General features: G+C 37.6%; 3 protein-coding genes across 3 annotated transcripts in view; 1 reads left to right on the top strand and 2 right to left on the bottom strand.

Moving 5' to 3' along the window:
* The window catches only part of lsm3 (LSM3 homolog, U6 small nuclear RNA and mRNA degradation associated), a 6,764-nt gene extending 6,496 nt beyond the window's left edge, over positions 1-268 (bottom strand). Inside the window, exon 1 of the mRNA XM_056261105.1 lies at positions 179-268. Within this exon, the coding sequence (XP_056117080.1) occupies positions 179-199 (21 nt within the window). The 5' untranslated portion in view covers positions 200-268. The remainder of the gene's footprint in view (positions 1-178) is intronic.
* Positions 269-2,984: 2,716 nt separating this feature from the next.
* On the bottom strand, positions 2,985-5,450 carry LOC130093920 (uncharacterized). The gene is made up of 5 exons (XM_056260600.1): positions 4,852-5,450; positions 4,409-4,735; positions 4,182-4,310; positions 3,975-4,102; positions 2,985-3,279 (listed from the first exon to the last, which is right to left on the bottom strand). The coding sequence occupies exons 1-5, from the start codon at positions 4,874-4,876 to the stop codon at positions 3,172-3,174; spliced, it is 717 nt and encodes a 238-aa protein (XP_056116575.1). The 5' UTR covers positions 4,877-5,450; the 3' UTR covers positions 2,985-3,171.
* Positions 5,451-14,891: 9,441 nt separating this feature from the next.
* On the top strand, positions 14,892-16,910 carry LOC130093903 (CD276 antigen homolog). Its single transcript, XM_056260599.1, has 4 exons — positions 14,892-14,965; positions 15,130-15,453; positions 16,322-16,639; positions 16,791-16,910. The coding sequence occupies exons 1-4, from the start codon at positions 14,950-14,952 to the stop codon at positions 16,874-16,876; spliced, it is 744 nt and encodes a 247-aa protein (XP_056116574.1). The 5' UTR covers positions 14,892-14,949; the 3' UTR covers positions 16,877-16,910.
* Positions 16,911-17,334: the final 424 nt, after the last annotated feature.

Raw genomic sequence — 17,334 nt, 5'->3', positions numbered from 1 at the left:
GGCTTTATTATTGTAATGGATGACCATATGAGCAACCGTCTGAGACCTGCTGAATATTTAAACTGCCTCGACGTACTCGTGTGTTCAGAGAGACATGAATGAAAACACCAGATATGTTTCAGCTCCGCTATTATCAAACAATTAAAAACATTCTTGTAAATGCAACAAAATATCATACCTGCTCAGCGTCGTCCGCCATCTTTCAAAGTTACCCAAAATGCTTTTCGTTTGTCTCCCAAAATCATTGGGCGGCAAATGTATGTGTTTCCTGTTAAACCAAAGCGTTCCTCCAGAGGGCGCGCGAAGGCCCAGCAAACTGAGTCCGCCTTTGAGTCGCATTCAAATCTTACAACAGTTTGTGTCTTATGTGAGAAGTGTGTATAAAACCTACTATAACATTTTAAATGTATTCGTTCTAACTACTGTTAGCTGACATATAAATGAACATTTGCTAAACCAATCTCTCTAAAAACACTTTTTAAAAATACGTGTTCAGTAACCTCAAACGTCTGTGATTGGTCCATTCTGGCTAGCGTAGAGAAAAGTAACAGGTAACACATAGTAAGGCCGTTTACCGTTACATGTGCCCTGATAATGTCACAGAGAAAAGTTAAAATGTATTTTTCAGAATCTAAATATTAAGTGGATCTTTTACCCATGTACTACATGGTTTAGTTTATGCCATTCTCACAAAAGATACTGTGCTCTTATAATGTCCACAGGATGGAGGCAGGAGACACGTTTCAACCTTCTTTGGTGGTATAAATTCTTGAGGCTTGCAATTATTAATTAAGCAATCAAATGTTTTATAAACAAATCGAGTAATTTACATTTCAGACAAAAATTAGCTGCTTGTATAACCTACTTCTATAGCCTATTACATAGGCTTGGTCAATAGAAATTGAGGGGCCATTCTAAAATGCTTAACATGGGGAAAAAAACTTTGCTTAATGTTGGCTACTGACAGTGATATTAAAAGACTAAATTCAGTATTAATAAACACCTTATTAATAAACCATACAATGTAGGTCTAAAGAAAAGCAGATGAGCCCATGACCGCAACACGTTTAATTTGTTTTCCTCCAATAGAAAACATAGAATGTCCCAAATCGGGGTGCTTGACTAGGTCTGTGTTTGTGTGTGTGTGTGTGTGTGTAAACTGGTTAAATCGTGCTATCGGAAATTTCCTACTTCCCACTTCTGAAGTCGAAACTAGCTAAACGATAATTCCAATAGCAAATGAAAGCAGCACAATTGTGAATATATAGCCTATAGCATACATGTAGCCTAAAGCCCTTTGCTCTCAATCCACAACACATTTTAAACAATTTAACACATAGGCCTACTCATTTTCTTTTAAGAAATCTGTGAGAACATGGTGTACAAATGATTTAAAAATAAGAAATCTTGTTTACACCCCCTCTTTTGAAGTAGGTGAGACTTTGTGGTTCTTTTTCTTGTGAGGCGCAAGACCAGTGGAACATTTTACAAGAACATTTCTAAACACATTGCAGGCCTACCTCACATGAGGTAAACTTTAGAGGCGCTAAAACCACGTGTGCGTGCAGTTAGTGACCAAACTGCAAAAAATTTCTGAGGTTGTTTACCCAGTGTTTTTTATTCATTCAAAAAGATGATTGTAACACAAAGATGATTGTAAAATAACACTCAGGTTCCTAAAAATAAATAATGCATATGGTCCACTTTGATTTCAAAGTACAAAAATAAGTAAGTTAAATGGTTCACCCAATATCAACATTTTTGTCATGTTGTTTCAAACATATATGCCTTTTTTTCTGCTCTGGAAAACAAAATGAGATTTTAGCATATCTGCTCAGTTTTTTATAAAAGAATCACAAATAAAAATCACAAATAAAGTACCATAAACTGTGTGGGCTATATTTATAGTCTTCTGAAGCCGCTATCTTGATGAACAGAGTGAATGAAGTTCCCCTGTCAAATCTAACGCTTGAGAACTGTCAATTTGTTTAAGATTCATTTGAGTTTAGAACGACATTTCGACATTTTATTTCAGAAGTAAACCATGTAGTTTGTTTTGTAACAGCTTTATTGAATAAATACAACAGCATGTTGTGTGTATAGACATGCTTTGTGTGCCAACACACACACACACACACAGTAGATATATTATGAAACGGATAATATAGTCAATCTGGCTGCTCATTACAAGACTACTTACCAAATAAATACATATTGAAGTGAAATGAGTTTATTATGCGAGTATAGAGGACTCCAGAGTAGAGAGACATGAAACTATCACTGGAATTCAGTTGGACATTATCTGAACAATGAATATCCCTCAAGACAGTTTGCAAGTTATCACAAATATCAAACAAATATATCAAACAAAACATTTCTAAAGAAAACTGTGCATTTTGAGGTTCAAATCTAAATCAACATTACAGCATTGAACAGTAGGCTATTTCTGGCAATGTAATTGTCCATTCCACAAACTAAATGACAAAATGACAAGTAATTACTAATTACAAATATTGTTAACTATTACATCCAAGATGAGCAAGTATTAACCATAACTTACAATTCACTTAAACATTCTTATTTTAAATGAAACAGTCCCTTGCACAACACTTGGGGTCAAAAATAGCGAGCTAAATATGCGGATTAAAGCAACACCAAGCAACTTTTCCTCAGCGGTCGCCCTACAGGTTGGAAGCGGAATTGTCCATAACCGCTGTCGTAAATAATTTAGCCTTCCCCATCCTACAGTCGCACGCGCACGCACACGCTCTCTGTTTATCCGGCACCGGCTTTGGAATCAACAATGGCCACAGACAAGGTAGAGTATGATGCATGATTTTATGAAAGTGTAGTTGTAATACTGTTGAGTACGCTGCACCTATCGGCAATTGTAACGCTTGACGTAAAGCAAGTCAAATTTGTAGTTTTCTTTTGTCTCATTCGTACTACAGAAACGCGACCCTTACATAGCGTGTGGTTATATCAGATAAAGGACCGCAAAGCGGTGGCATAAGTTCATTTCACCATGTCACGACTTGATGAACCACTGAAACGATTTTGAAAACATTATTTTAAGGTAAAAATTCTTACTTAGTGTTGCTTTAAAGAGACATATAGTTATGCAATATGTGATACTTTTTCACAAACAGTGAGAAATGAAAGTAAATGGTGTCAGATTTGATGTGTTCTTGATTCTGGCAGCTGTAGAAGCGCATATGTGCTGTTTATTTGCCTGGGCTGAAACCTTTTACATGGTGTGGAAATAACTCCTGTAGCGTACTGAAAAAGCAACAACCAATACAGTTAATCTCAATTCAGATGTGTTACAGTTTTCTGTAACACGTAATACAAATAATTCTGAACTGCCAGAAGCTTTAACTATTAAAAATAAAGATTCTTTATCGGCATTGATGGTTCTATAAAGAATCTTTAACATCCATGGAATCTTTCCATTCCATAAAAGGTTCTTAAAAGTGGGAAAAGATTCTTTAGATTATTATAATGTTCTTCATACACTACAATAACATGATTATTTTAAGAACGGTACACTGAAAGGTTCTTTGGGCAAACCAAAATGGTTCTTCAATGGCATCACTGTGAAAACCCCATTATGAAACCTTTATTTTTAAGATTGTACAACTGGTACTTCAAACGTGAAAGGTGCATATTAGAATCCATAAAGGCATACACTTGAAAACACAAGATGTGATAACAGGAATAGTCCACCCAGCAAATAAATCAAATGAAAATGAAATGAACTGTTTTCCCCTTACAGTAAAACCTGGGTCCAGTGTTGTCTTGGACCCCATTGACTTTCATTGTATACAAAAACAGTTCTTCTCCAAAAATGTCTTCTTTAGTGTTTTACAGAATGAATAAATAAATACAGGTTTGGAATGACATGAACTATACTTTTAAAAGGTGCATATTAGTATCTTAACTCATTTTGATGGCATTAATCATAGTTGCTTTACCTGCACTTGACTTGAGTCTTGTGGTGGATCAGGATCCATAACTTGAGGTTGTTGTAGGTTTGTATCTTGAGGTTGTTTTAAGTTGTCTCTGGTTCTCTTGCTTCCAAGAACAAACATCTTCACTAGGCCTTAAAGTGATAGTCAGGTTAAACATTAAGTCTTCCCATCTTTACAGAAAGAACAACACAATCCTATCAAAGAGCTCACCTATGATCACTATGATCAGAACAGCGTTCAACAGAGCAGATATGAGGCTAATAATCTGCCAATGTGTCTGATTCCTCTCAATGTTCTTCACCGCTGTATGATTCTGGATCTCTGCAGCTGGAATCGGTACTGTGTATTCATTGAAGGGGTTTAATATTAATATCTCATATGTATTTGTCTAAGAGTGATTAAGTGTTTAGCTTGATGATCACTGAATGTTCACTCACCGCTGATGTGTATTCTGGTGCCGTCGCTGTATTTTGGAGGAGCGTCTTTGGTCACACAGTAATAAAGTCCTAAATCATCAATAGTGACATTATTTATGAACAGGCGATGATTACTTTGCACTGAATATTTCTGCCTAAAAGCTTTACTGTAGTAAAAAGTTGCTGAAGTTGTGGAAGAGAGTAATATGACAACCGGAGAATCTGGAAGTTTCAGCAAAAACCAATAAACCTCCGTTACACCAAAATCACAGTTTATAGACACATTTTGACCCAAATCTGTTAGTTGATCAGTTAAAGTCTCCGCAGCTTCACACCATATGAGCAGATCTGTGAAATAAACACCACACACACACCTTTAACATGATTGTGTCATCAAAACATATGTAAATGCTTTAGTTGATACACAGCAGATAGCCTACAAATTATTAACGCAGTAAACTCACAGAGAAGAAGCTGCACGGTCTTCATGATGTTAACACACTTCAGCGTGATGCAGTCTAGATTTATGCTGTGTTTGAGATGAAGCTTTACCCCAGAGCTTTCAATGGGGAAATTTCAGCCACATCAAGAGGAAGTAGAAGTCATGTTTGCACTGACCACATTTTGTAGATTATTCCATGGTGCATTGCCTAAACTTTACACTATTCATATATAATTGCAATCAAACTAGCTTTCCGTGTGCAATTAACTATTTTATTGTTGTACGTTAGTTATATCAATCGTTCTCAACAGGTTTTACTTCAGAACCGAGACTTTACATTGGACATCTACAGTGGCAACCCAACACTGACAGTTTTTTGTATAGATAAGTAAATAAAATCAAACATTGAAATTTGTTTATATGAATGCACAGATTCACAAATATGCAAAATTGTTAACATGACAAAAGCTGAATAAAGTAAAAGTGAATTTTTTGTTTGGTTTCTACATGTTTCTTGAATGTAGGTGGTTTATTGCTGTCTGCATCCGATACACCACTAGCTCATTGTGGTCAACTCAAACCTTGTTTATTCTCATTGCAGGTGAATGTAGGTCTTTTTTTTTTTTTAACTCACTTTGTATATAGTTCATGGATCAGATCAGATGAACATAAGATCAGATGTTCACCCGCAATTCGCGATTCTTTAAGAGAACTAAGATTGTTCTTTTTTTAAAGGAGACACTCAGAAGATTATAAAAATTGACACACTCAGAAGTGTAAAAATTATATAAGTTTACATTAAATAATAATAAAATCAAATCCATATTTCTAACCAAGTTGTGTTCCAAATTAAACTAAAGTCGAACTAAAGGTTCTAGTGAGATTGTGTATAGCCGCCGGTTGACACTGAAACATTTCTGATGCATTCTCTTATCACAAATAAATACCCTACATTTCTGTCACAATATCACTTCTATCACAAAACACTGGCCAAATATGGAGCCTTGAGTCCCAGAGCTTTCCAACAATATGAGTTTTGTCAAGATTAGAAAAAGGTTTGATTATAAAATCGTGCTAGCCTGACGTCGTCACACTCAGATTCTAGTCAGAATGTGAGTCTGATATTGCTCCATTGGGCTGTGATTATGGGCCGTGTTTCAACCATAGACCGTAAAAGAAATGGACACAGCGACCCCATAGACTTCAACAGAGAAAAGTGAAGTCAATTAGAAGCACTCACTTCCTGATGGCCGAGCGACTGCGCAGGCTCAAACTGAGCTTGACGACGTAGATGTGACGTGAGCAACCTGACTGACAGTTGTACGTCTACTAGCTGTGCCAAGCAGAATCTGAATATTTCCCTTCCGAATCTTGCAGAGCCGGAGAGCGTGAGTATTAGCTGTCCATGAGCAGGATCAACTTTACGACTCTCTATGGGCTTCTCCCTTGACTTTATGCCTCCACATCCCCCCGATTGCGAGCGAGCTTCTACTTGTGTCTATAAGGTAATTTCTCTACTGTGCGACAGAGAGTCGCGTGTTGACGCAATCGTTAGCCTATTTTTACAAAAACGGCTTCTACGGGGCCATAACAAAAGATACAAGTTAATGGAGCCTTTTATACATTGTTGTGTTTCTTTAGAAATAAATAATGGACAAATGGAGTCTTTAAACGCTTCAGATGTAAAGTTATTCGCTGTCAAAGTGACGCCAAAATGAATGGGAGTCAATGGGATGCTAACAGCAGGAGAAGGCTTGCTAGCCAATGGCGGCCCCCGGGATGCTTCAGTTTCCGGCTGGTGGATTACCCCCTTGGTTTCAACCGAACCAGTAAAGAAAATGCCTCTGCACTCATTTGGATAGAACAGACCTACAACCAATCAGAGCAAATGCCTTGATCGCAGTTCTCTGTTCTTCTTTTATGAATGCACTGTCGATATCTTCTAAAACACGATGGCTGAATCTACACATCTCAATTCTCCAGCGGCATCCATCAAGCGCTTTGGTGACGTGGATAGTTATGTTACTGTGGATATCATCTGTCCATCTTCGTATAAAGCCCGCCTGTCACAGTGTCTGGTTTGTGTTTCCCTGGGTTTCCACCAGACGTCCTTTTCCACCACGGTGTCCTTCACTCAGACTACATTTCCCATCATCCTGTTTGTCACTCATTGATTATTGCACACAGCTGTTTCCCGTCACCTTGTTAGTATCTGTGTATATATACTCTGTTTGTTTCTGTGATTGTCGTCGAGTCCTTGTTTTATGTCAACTGCACTTTGGAGTTCTTGTCTGGTTTGTTTCTTGTTTTTGGACTGTGTTGTATGGATTTTGACCCTTTGCCTGGCTGACGAGGATTAATTTTTAACGTATTAGCTTCGAAATGATACCTAATTTATGATAATAACTAAAATATGTGATAGAGGAAATGGGCAAGTGTAAACACTCTGATGCTATAGGAGTTATTATAGGTGATAACTTAGATTTTATGCCTTAAAAATGTTGCAGACCCCTGGTTAACACTATAAATAAGTTATTAATAATGGCCTCCAGAGGGTGACAAAGCTTTGATAAGAAAAACTTGCATTTACATTTGGCAGATGCTTTTATCCAAAGCGACTTACATTGCATTTCAAGGTACACATTTACATGCTCATCAGTTCTTGCTTTCCCTGGGAATGGAACCCATGACCTTGACGTTGCAAGCGCTAATGCTCTACTGTTTGAGCTACAGGAAATTTTAGATGATAATAAAAAATACTAATAACAAAAATAAAAAAAGAATATTAATAACAATAACACTACTGTTTATTGATTCAATTAAAGTGTTTATTCCAGGAAATTAAAATAATCATAAATAGATTCATGTTTAATCAACAATTAGTCATCTGCAGCAAAAACGGAGGCCCACAAAAATCATTTGTGCAAAAATATTGGTATGTTAAGATTATAAAATGGCAAGATTCTCAAAATTCAAAACAAACAATACATTGCAATCATTTAGTCCTGTGTGTAGCAAAATCAAAAGTCCTGTGCAATGCCTGCAGTACATGCATTGCAATTCATTTTAAATGTGCAATCATTTAGTCATGTGTAGCAAAATAAAAACTATATACTTATAAACTGTAAAATAGCCTAGCTAAAGATTCTCTTCACAAAAAAAACAAAATTCATACATTGCAATTCATTTAAATAAGCAATCAATCAGTCCTGTGCAGCAAAAATGGAAGACACGTGAAAACGGTATACTTGAATTTTGTGTACCAGGCAGTGTTTTCACACCAAGTTAAAGATAAAAAAAAATAGCTAAAGGATCTCTTCACAAAAAAGGTCAAATTTACATATATTGCTCAATGCACTTAATGTGCCACCTTTGAAATGCATAAAACTGTGTAAATACATCTATATTCCATGTCAGATACAGATTTCATCAGACAGCCTATAGTATCTTACTGTAGGCTTATTCACAATAATTAGCGCACAGCAACATTGTAGGGCACGTCCAGTTGGGAAGAGGAGGCGTTGGCCTTACAGCAAGTAAGCCAACTTGGCTAAGAACTCAACTTCAGAGAGAAGGAAAATGGTGGTCGAGGAGGTGCACCGTCAGGAGGAGGCGGAAAGAAGCGCAAAGGCTGTCTCTCTTGTCAAGCAGGGACAATGGATGAGGTGGGAAGGTCTGGAGAGGAGAAAGCTCAGCTGGAGGGAGCTCTGGGAAATAGAGGCAAGCTACATCAGCTTCATCATTAGAGCCACCTATGCTCCAATCTCCAAAGAACCTCTGAAAAGGCATTTGTTACTATATAATTCATGCGGTGTCCTGTATCTTAACTTGAGAAGAATCCAGAACCCCTTTTACATTTAATAGAAAATATTAAGAACCACTTATATAACGTACAAATTTATAAAACATTTGGTAGATTTACAATGCTAATAACCATGCAAATGCGTCATTACAGTCTGTAAATATCTCTTAAGAACACAATGCAATCACTAGTAAGACTTCCTGTTAGAACTCTGATAGAAAGTCAGAGTTAGTACTGGAGTTAGTAAAGTCAGAGTAAGTACTGGAGTTAGTAAAGTCAGAGTAAGTACTGGAGTTAGTAAAGTCAGAGTAAGTACTGGAGTTAGTAAAGTCAGAGTTAGTAAAGTCAGAGTTAGTACTGGCTGCAGATAAAGTCCTAATTGTTGGTGATTTTAATATACATGTAGATAACGAAAAAGATGCATTGGGATTGGCATTTAAAGACATTCTTAACTCTATTGGAGTTAGACAACACGTGTCAGGACCTACTCATAATCATACTCTAGATCTAAGATTATCACATGGAATAAATGTTGATGCGGTTGAAATTCTGCAGCAGAGTGATGACATCTCAGATCATTCTCTAGTCTCATGTAAACTTGATTTGGCTGCAAAGCCGACTCAGTGTTACAAATATGTTAGACCTATCACTTCTGCCACTAAAGATTGCTTTATCAATAATCTTCCTGATCAGTTTCATCATCTCAGCATCCCAGAGAGTTTAGAACTCCTCGATATTGCGATAGAAACTTTTAACTCTCTCTTTTCCAGCACTTTACACAGTTGCTCCGTTGCGCTTAAAGAAGATTAAAGGAAATAGTCCAACGCCGTGGTACAACGAGTACACTCGGGCCCTTAAGAGAGCAGCCAGAAAAATGGAGCGAAACTGGAAGAAAACAATACTAGAGGTATTTCGCATTTCATAGAAAGAGAGCACGATTGCATACAGAGAGGCCTTAAAAGATGCTAGATCTGCTTATTTTTTAACCCTATAAGAAGATTTTCACGGGTTTCCTCACGTGTGAAGTTAATGCGTTCATCACATCAAGGCTTGATTATTGTAATGCTCTACTGGGTGGTTGCCCTGCACGCTTAATACATTACAGCTGGTTCAAAATGCAGCCGCTAGAGTTCTTACCAGAACCAGGAAGTATGACCATATTAGCCCAGTCCTGTCAACCAGTCCTGGTCCGCTGGATCCAGGCCGTATCCAGATCTGATGAAGGACCATCGCCTGGACACGACAACAACACAGTCCTGAAGTGTCAACTAGTTGCTTTCCTGTAAAGGCCTCCCTCCCTTTACCTCTGCGTCTGTACAGATAAAAACATTGTCGAGATAATTCCGGTTCGCGTGGTTACGCAGACGCGAATCATTTCTGTATTTTAAATTTTTAAGACCAGACAAATAGTTTGTTGTGGGTTGATTTGTGAAGGACTGCACGCCTGCGCACATATGTATTCAAACTGAACATGTGATGCGCATGTGGGTTTGCGTTTGAGGTTTGCGCAGAGATAACGGATAATCATTTGCACCTTCGAACCCATTTTAGGGAGTGCATTCTTGAGACACCTGGCACTGTTTTGTGCGGATGGGCGGCCGGAGCGTGTTAAGGGTTTTCTGTTAGAACGGTGTTGTGTTAGCGGCCCCTAAGGTAATAAATAATGATCTTCGCAAATGAAAGTGAATCAAACTAACTTTAGCTGGACATTAACTTTATCCTAATGCTGCAAACAGGGCCGGAGTGGGACTAATTTTCAGCCCTGAAGTTTCATACCTTAGACCGGCCCACTTTAGTTCCCGACCGACTATATTAAAATAATGTAATTAAACCCTCAGTATATAAGTCTGCAGTAGTGGACTGTTCTGTACAGCCTTGTAATTCATTGTATTTTTTCAAAAATATAATTTTCTATTCAGTGCAATAGCCGCGTTTTATAAATACAAAGGTCCCAAAAGTTATCTGGGTTCGGGGGCATATTATTTTTCCACTGTCATTGGCAAAGAACATGTATATCTGTGTTAAATAGGAATCCATTGTAATAAAGTTATTCTCCTTCTGGGCACAGTATGCAACAGGCTATTGCTCTTCCTGCTCTCCTCTCTCATCTCCATCTCCTTCTCTCATTCTTCTTCTCTCAGTCTCTTTATTTTTAGGTTATGTAAATCTCCCCTTCCCGAAGCTGAGCTTTGATTGATACAGTCTTTGCAAACTGATTATTTATGTCGGTCGTTTAAAACTTCTATCGTAAAACAGCTGTTTAGTTTAGCCACTTGCATCTTATCTCGTGAAGCGTCGCGTTGGGATTCGCTCGCGCTTCTGTGAACATAAATCCCGCTTGCTTTGATAGGTCATCTCAAACATTTTGCCATTGCCGACGAGCGGTGTTGAGTAGCTACTGAAGCAGCTCAGATTATGAGGTCGGTTATCGTCGCAATATGCGAATCATTGCAGCACCAAATTAGAGTATTAGGTAATCTAGAGATTTTTTATTATTCTGGCCTTTTCAGCGCCGCCTTTGCGCCTATTATCCATGCTTTGTATCTCTTATTTTTTGTTCGCACATCTCTAACAACTGACTTTTTTTTTGTGGGGCTGCGAGAAAATTATAATAAAAAAAAAAAGTGGGGCTGCGCTGAGACTGGAGCATTCAACCCAGTGCCATGACAACACCGGCCCTCCTGGCCAATAAAACAGACCGGCCCACCGGGAATTCTCCCAGGGCTCCCGATTAGCCAATCCGGGCCTGGCTGCAAAGCCTAAACATCTGTTATGGCAATTTCTACTATAACTGCAAAGCTGCTTTGAAACAATCCATACTGTTAAAAGCGCTTTATAAATGAACGTGACTTGACTTGCCTTTTAAATATCTCTTAACTCAATGCAATCACTAGTAAGACTTCCTGTTAAACAAATTATGTGATGTCTCAAGTCAAGTGAATTATGGGTCATTGGACAGGCGTCCAATCACAGCTGACTTCCGGAAAAGGGGAAGTAACCAATGAGATTTGTGGTTTTTAAAACAGTAAGTCCCGCCCCTTGACCGCCAAAAATAAAAGTGTTCGAGCGAGCACAAGCAGGAGGTAAGAGAAGATCAAGCGCGAGAGCGTGGGGAATGATCTTGCGCGCACGCTAGGGCTTGTATTGCGTGCAGAGGAGATGCCATGTTCCCGTTTCCTCGCGTGTAGATCTGTTATCCTCTCGCGGAAGTCATTTACCGCGCACGCCAGCATCAGTTGTGCACTCGGTTCTTTTAGGCATTGATTTGTCGCCATACTCAGTACTCAATACTCATTCACGTTTCCTAATTTTGCATGCGCAACATGTGACAATTCAAAAGTTTAAAAATATTACACATATTCCAAAGATGCTGCTCTTGATACTGATTAACACGATTTAGCCTAAATCATCAATTGGAATTATTCGGGATTAAATCAAACTAAAAGTGCATCATGTCAGCGCAGCTAGTAAGACACACTTCTCATGCCATACATTGTAGATAGGCCTACGTAAACATGAAGCTAATTGCATTTAATGTATCTTCCAAAAACAACGTTGACAGCAACCGAAACAAACCTTTCCATAAGAGTTGATATTATAAATTGAGTTCCAAGGGCATTTAAAAAAAAACATTATTAAATATATGTATCATCATAAGTTCTTAATTTTAATGATCGATTCAGGGAGAATAAGGCATTACTTTTAGGGCTCCTATACAGTAAAATAAAATCCGTATCAACAAAATGCATCTTCGCACTGCAGATGTGGGACGTGCAGAAGCGGACTCTGAATGGCATATTATTGACACACTGTTTAATGCAAAGGAGCCATAGGTGCATTAACATTATCATTTTATGACAATAATGTTTTAAATATAACAGTTACTCGTATAAAGAGAAAAATACGTCCCATCTCATTAGGATGTCGTTACCTTGACAAAATTAGCCTACCACGTGGCCATGACTTATTATATCACGTTCCCACGAGTTAATATGAAGTTATGACAAAAGTAAGTGAACCGAACATGGATAACGAATCACGAATCGGCTGAATAAACGATTGATTAAACTCACTTAAGACAGCGACTTAGACAGTATCTGTCTGACTGTCTGTAGTAGGCCTATCTGTTTTAGTTTAATATTTAAACGTATAATTTTTGTTTCCATCAATTTCATATTTCTATATTCAAAATGTTAGGCTATATTAACCTCATTAAATTATTTATGCAGTGTTGGATCTTTGGAACATTTCTCTTCTATCTCTCCGAAATTTCCCTCAATAAAATGCGTATTGTCCGTATTTCCCATTTTTTTAATAGTCTGGACTTAAAAATGCGAAAGAAAAATAGGTACGTAAACCTCGTGAACCGGAACATATTTTAGGGTCATTCTGTGATGTTGATCATAGCTCCTCCTCAAGGGGATCCTCCGAGAAGAGATAAAATGCGTGGCGGCAGCCGAAGGAGTAAGAGAGAATCTGAATGGAAGTCAATGGAGGATTTGCATCAGTACGCGGAATAAACTACTTTTCTGTGGTCACGTAAAAAAAATAATCCTTGTCCGCCAGTCTTTAACATATTTGCTATTAAATATCGACTTTCGAGAAAAAAAAATATTTTGAGATTACTACGAAAAATAACCTTTATGAGAAAAGTCAGGGACTATTTTGCGACAAGTTTGAATTATTTTACGGCACTACCCATGCACTTCTATGCGATCTGAAACGTACTTACTAGCTGTCGTAAAACTGAAAGTATTAGTTAACCGTTACACGCTTTCATTCGTGTTGAACATCTCCTCATTGATGCTGAACACTTCACAATCACATCGTGTTTCGTCTTTATAGCCATTTTTTTATATAAATTCTCCAGAAAATAAGAAACCGTTTAAACATTAGATATTTGTTATTTAACCTTTTAAGTCATGGTAATCAGGTATGTGAACTGATTTATTTTCATGTCACAGTGCATAACGTTACAGATAATACATGGTACTTGTGCTAAAGCTTAGGCTAAATGCTAACTGCTAGCTAGAGTAAAGGGGGAAAGTACTGAAATGTTTTAGTTTTCTGATATGTTCGAAGACTTGACTCCACCCAGACTGCTGTAAGTTAGGTGTTGGAGAGTAACGCCACTAGCATGTTTGAACTGTACAACTGTTTCTAAACACAGATACTGTAACTATAAGACTATGTCCATATTGATGTGTATAAGTGTATAAGAACTTTTGTTTTGAAACTCTGCTCGTCTACTCTAGCACAATGCTATTTCTAGCATTTTCCGAGTTGCTTCCCCACACAGAAACATCTGAAAATGCTAAATTTACCTTATTGCGAATATGTTAAACATCATAAAAGCTCACTGAGAAAAATATTCTACTTTATCCTGATTGATGTGGATGAAGAAGTTATCTTGGCATAAACAAACATATGTCGTTTCTGACATTCTGGGCCCAGTTGCAACAAACCCCTCATGTTAAGAAAGCCTTTAGTTGTAGCTGAACTTTAGGAGTTTCTTGCAAACAGATCACCTATGCAAATACCCTAGCGCAGACGTTAGCCAATCACATTTATGCAACACCGGAAAAGTAATGTTAAGCGTTACGCAGCATCACACGGGGCATCAGCGTTTGAAGCTTGGTGCTGACACAACTATCATAGTGACAACAACAGCCAATCACATTACTTTTCCGGTGTTGCATGAATGCAATTGGCTAACGTCTGCGCACAACTCATAGATTGGCTGATACCTGCATTGACACTTGAAAGGTAGAAAAGATTTCAACTTCAGCCGCGAACAACGCCAGTGAACGACGAAACGGAAACCACAATTCAGATCGCCAACGCATGACATCACCCATTGAAAGTAAACGAGAAGCGTTATCGCCTACGAATGTATGAATGCAGCGTAATAGCGGAAGGGGAATGGAGAAGGGGCAGATGCATTTGACTGATATTTTCTGTACATTTGACGTCAAACAACAGACTGGGCCATCTGACCAATCAGAGCAGAGTAGGGTCACATAAAGGAGGGATTTAGAGAGACTGAATCCTTTATCAAACCGTTTCAGAGATTGAGAAAAGAGGTGTCAGTGTCATTCTGTTTACCGTGGAAGCTTCTGTCACCAAAACAAATTCCTCGAATGTGCAAACATACCTGGCAATATAACTTTCTGATTCTGATTACAATAATGCACTAACCAAACAATGGACTTAAACGGTTTAACAGCATGAATGTGATGTTATTTTTACATTGCTAAAAGTAAATATTTCAATTCTTTCTGCGTTTACAGGTGCTGTATTGTTTTAGTTCCTCTGTTCATGGTGATTACTGAAGGTGAGCACTAAAGATCTACAGGGCCAATGACATGTAAAAGTGTCCATGATAACGAAAAGTTAACATCTTTAAACTATCGAGTTTAAAACACAAGCATTAATTCATGTTTTTGCATTAAAACCATGTTTGTTTATTATTGTACAGTAACTTCTCTCTGTTTTCAGCGTCACTGGTCACTGTTAAGGGTTTAATCGGAGGTTCTGTCGTTTTACCGTGTTCTTCTGAAGAACCTCAGCTTACAGTTCAAGACATCACAGTGAATTGGAAATATCATGATAGACTGAAAGTGCTTGACATTATTAAGGGCAAAGGCTCTGGACAAGGACAGGATCAATCATTCAAGAACAGAACTGAAACCTTCCCTGAAGAGTATACGAAAGGAAACTTCTCACTCAAACTCAAAAATCTTCAGCACAGTGACAGAGGAAAGTACCAGTGCTACATCACAGAGGAATCAGTCATCAGGACTGTGGAGCTTTTCATCGAAGGTTTGTGGTATTTTTTTAGCTGCACAATTTCGATGGTCCATTTTAGACATTCTATTCACTAGAAGTAACTTACTTGTACTTATATTCTCATCTAACTTACTCTCATTACAGTATTAGTAGACTGTAGTAGTCGGTTAGGTTAGAGTTTGGTGTTAGAGTTCAAGTTAGTTGAATAAGTTGACATGTCCTGTAGATGCAACGTTACTTCTTGTCAGTAATGTATTTTTTCCTTATTTTTATTTGTCACATGTGCAAAGTTCTTAGAAATGTATTTTTTCCTAGTCATGTTGGTTTTCAAAAACTTTTATACAATCATACAAAAAAGTAATAATGTGTAACAATCAAGTAAATATAACAGTGTATATAACTATATATATTTTTATATGTTTTCAAGTTAAAATAATTTTTTACATGTCATGAATGAGTAATTCAGTAGGTTTTTTGAAACGTCACACAACACAACATTTTACAACCTGAACTAACCTTGCCTTGCTATAAAAGTCAAAATAGCCAATATTTGTGTAGGGATCTTCTCTATGATGTCATTTCTTGTTTTATTTTCCCTGCATGTTTCACTGCATGATATTAATTTGGTGGACAACATTTTTTTAAAATATTAAGCAATGAAACAGTTTGGTCCAGTTTGGACATTTCTTTTGTTTCAGAAATGTAAAACCACCAGCAGAGGTGTATTCAGTTAATTATAAACTGCATTTTAGATGTGGTTTTGGTTTGGGTTTCTGAATTTGAATATGTTTGGTTGCGCAATGGATTGATATCTCCATTAAATGAAAGTGTAAAGATGCCATTCAGTCAACAGTCATTGATTGAGCAATTTTTTTTAATTATAACTAATCTCTGTTTTCAGTGCCTGTGCGGGACCCAGTTGTGGGATTTATTGGAGGTTCTGCTGTTTTACCCTGTTCTGCTAAAGAACGCCAACTTACGACTGAAGACATCACAGTCAGTTGGAGACACAATAAGACCCTGGAAGTGTTTGACATTATTAAGGGTAAAGTCTCAGTGGAAGAACAGGATTCAGTATTCAAGAACAGAACCGAAACCTTCCCTCAGGAGTATCTGAAAGGAAACTTCTCACTCAAACTCAACAATCTTCAACTCAATGATACGGGAATCTACAAATGCTACATCAGGAATGAATTACTAATTCACAGTGTGAAACTAGGTTTGTGAAAAAGACGTTAGATTCATTTAAACTAATAACGTTAAGATGATTTTAATTGAGAATGAGAGTTTTTGAGACCTCTTTTAAAACACAATGAAATGTTTTCATCTGTTTTTACTGAACCTAATGCAATTGTCTTTGTGTCCACCAGAAATAAACCAAGGAGCTCAATCGAGACCAGAGAAGATTTTACTTGTAGTGCCTTTTCTCTCGGTTTCCATTCTGCTCTTTATGTGAGTATTGGCAGAAGGAACTACAGTATAGCAGTGTTTTATTTTCTTCTTCAACAACCTGAGATCGCCACATCTTCTGAGAAACAGCTGAAGACGTTAAACCACCATCTTTAACTGATGAAACTGGCGCTGCAGCCTACAGTAACAATTCAGTTATTCCGATTTTATGTTATTGTATATTTTATTAATTTTATATTATAAAACGGAGTGTTTCAGTCCTTGATTCTGATTGGTTGAGCCGCGTTTGAAGCCGTTGTAAATTACTCAAACACACACCTGTGACCGCATTACATCAGTATTACTGCGCAACTGCCGTTTGTGACTCTTTGTTGCTGCATGTGTTGCTTAGCAACCTCTTTGGAAGTACATTGCTCGGCGGAGGAATAAATGTGTTATAACGTTATATTTTTTGTTGCTGGTGTTTATTTTATGAATAACTCAGTGTCGTGCCTAACAACACCC

Source organism: Rhinichthys klamathensis, unplaced genomic scaffold, assembly GCF_029890125.1.
Source record: "Rhinichthys klamathensis goyatoka isolate OS25496 unplaced genomic scaffold, OSU_Roscu_1.1 h1tg000009l_1, whole genome shotgun sequence".
Taxonomy (NCBI): domain Eukaryota; kingdom Metazoa; phylum Chordata; class Actinopteri; order Cypriniformes; family Leuciscidae; genus Rhinichthys; species Rhinichthys klamathensis.
Note: the sequence above shows the minus strand (reverse complement) of the source record. Positions and strands in the feature narration are given on the sequence as shown.

What these genes read in the sequence shown, in the direction of transcription:
- LOC130093920 (XM_056260600.1), bottom strand. Translation starts at nt 4,876, where the DNA reads ATGAAGACCGTGCAGCTTCTTCTCT. An exon ending in GACCGTGCAGCTTCTTCTCT is followed by an intron (nt 4,736 to 4,851) that starts GTGAGTTTACTG and finishes TTTATTTCACAG; the next exon opens with ATCTGCTCATATGGTGTGAA. An exon ending in CACCAGAATACACATCAGCG is followed by an intron (nt 4,311 to 4,408) that starts GTGAGTGAACAT and finishes ATGAATACACAG; the next exon opens with TACCGATTCCAGCTGCAGAG.
- LOC130093903 (XM_056260599.1), top strand. An exon ending in TGTGGAGCTTTTCATCGAAG is followed by an intron (nt 15,454 to 16,321) that starts GTTTGTGGTATT and finishes CTCTGTTTTCAG; the next exon opens with TGCCTGTGCGGGACCCAGTT. An exon ending in AATTCACAGTGTGAAACTAG is followed by an intron (nt 16,640 to 16,790) that starts GTTTGTGAAAAA and finishes TGTGTCCACCAG; the next exon opens with AAATAAACCAAGGAGCTCAA.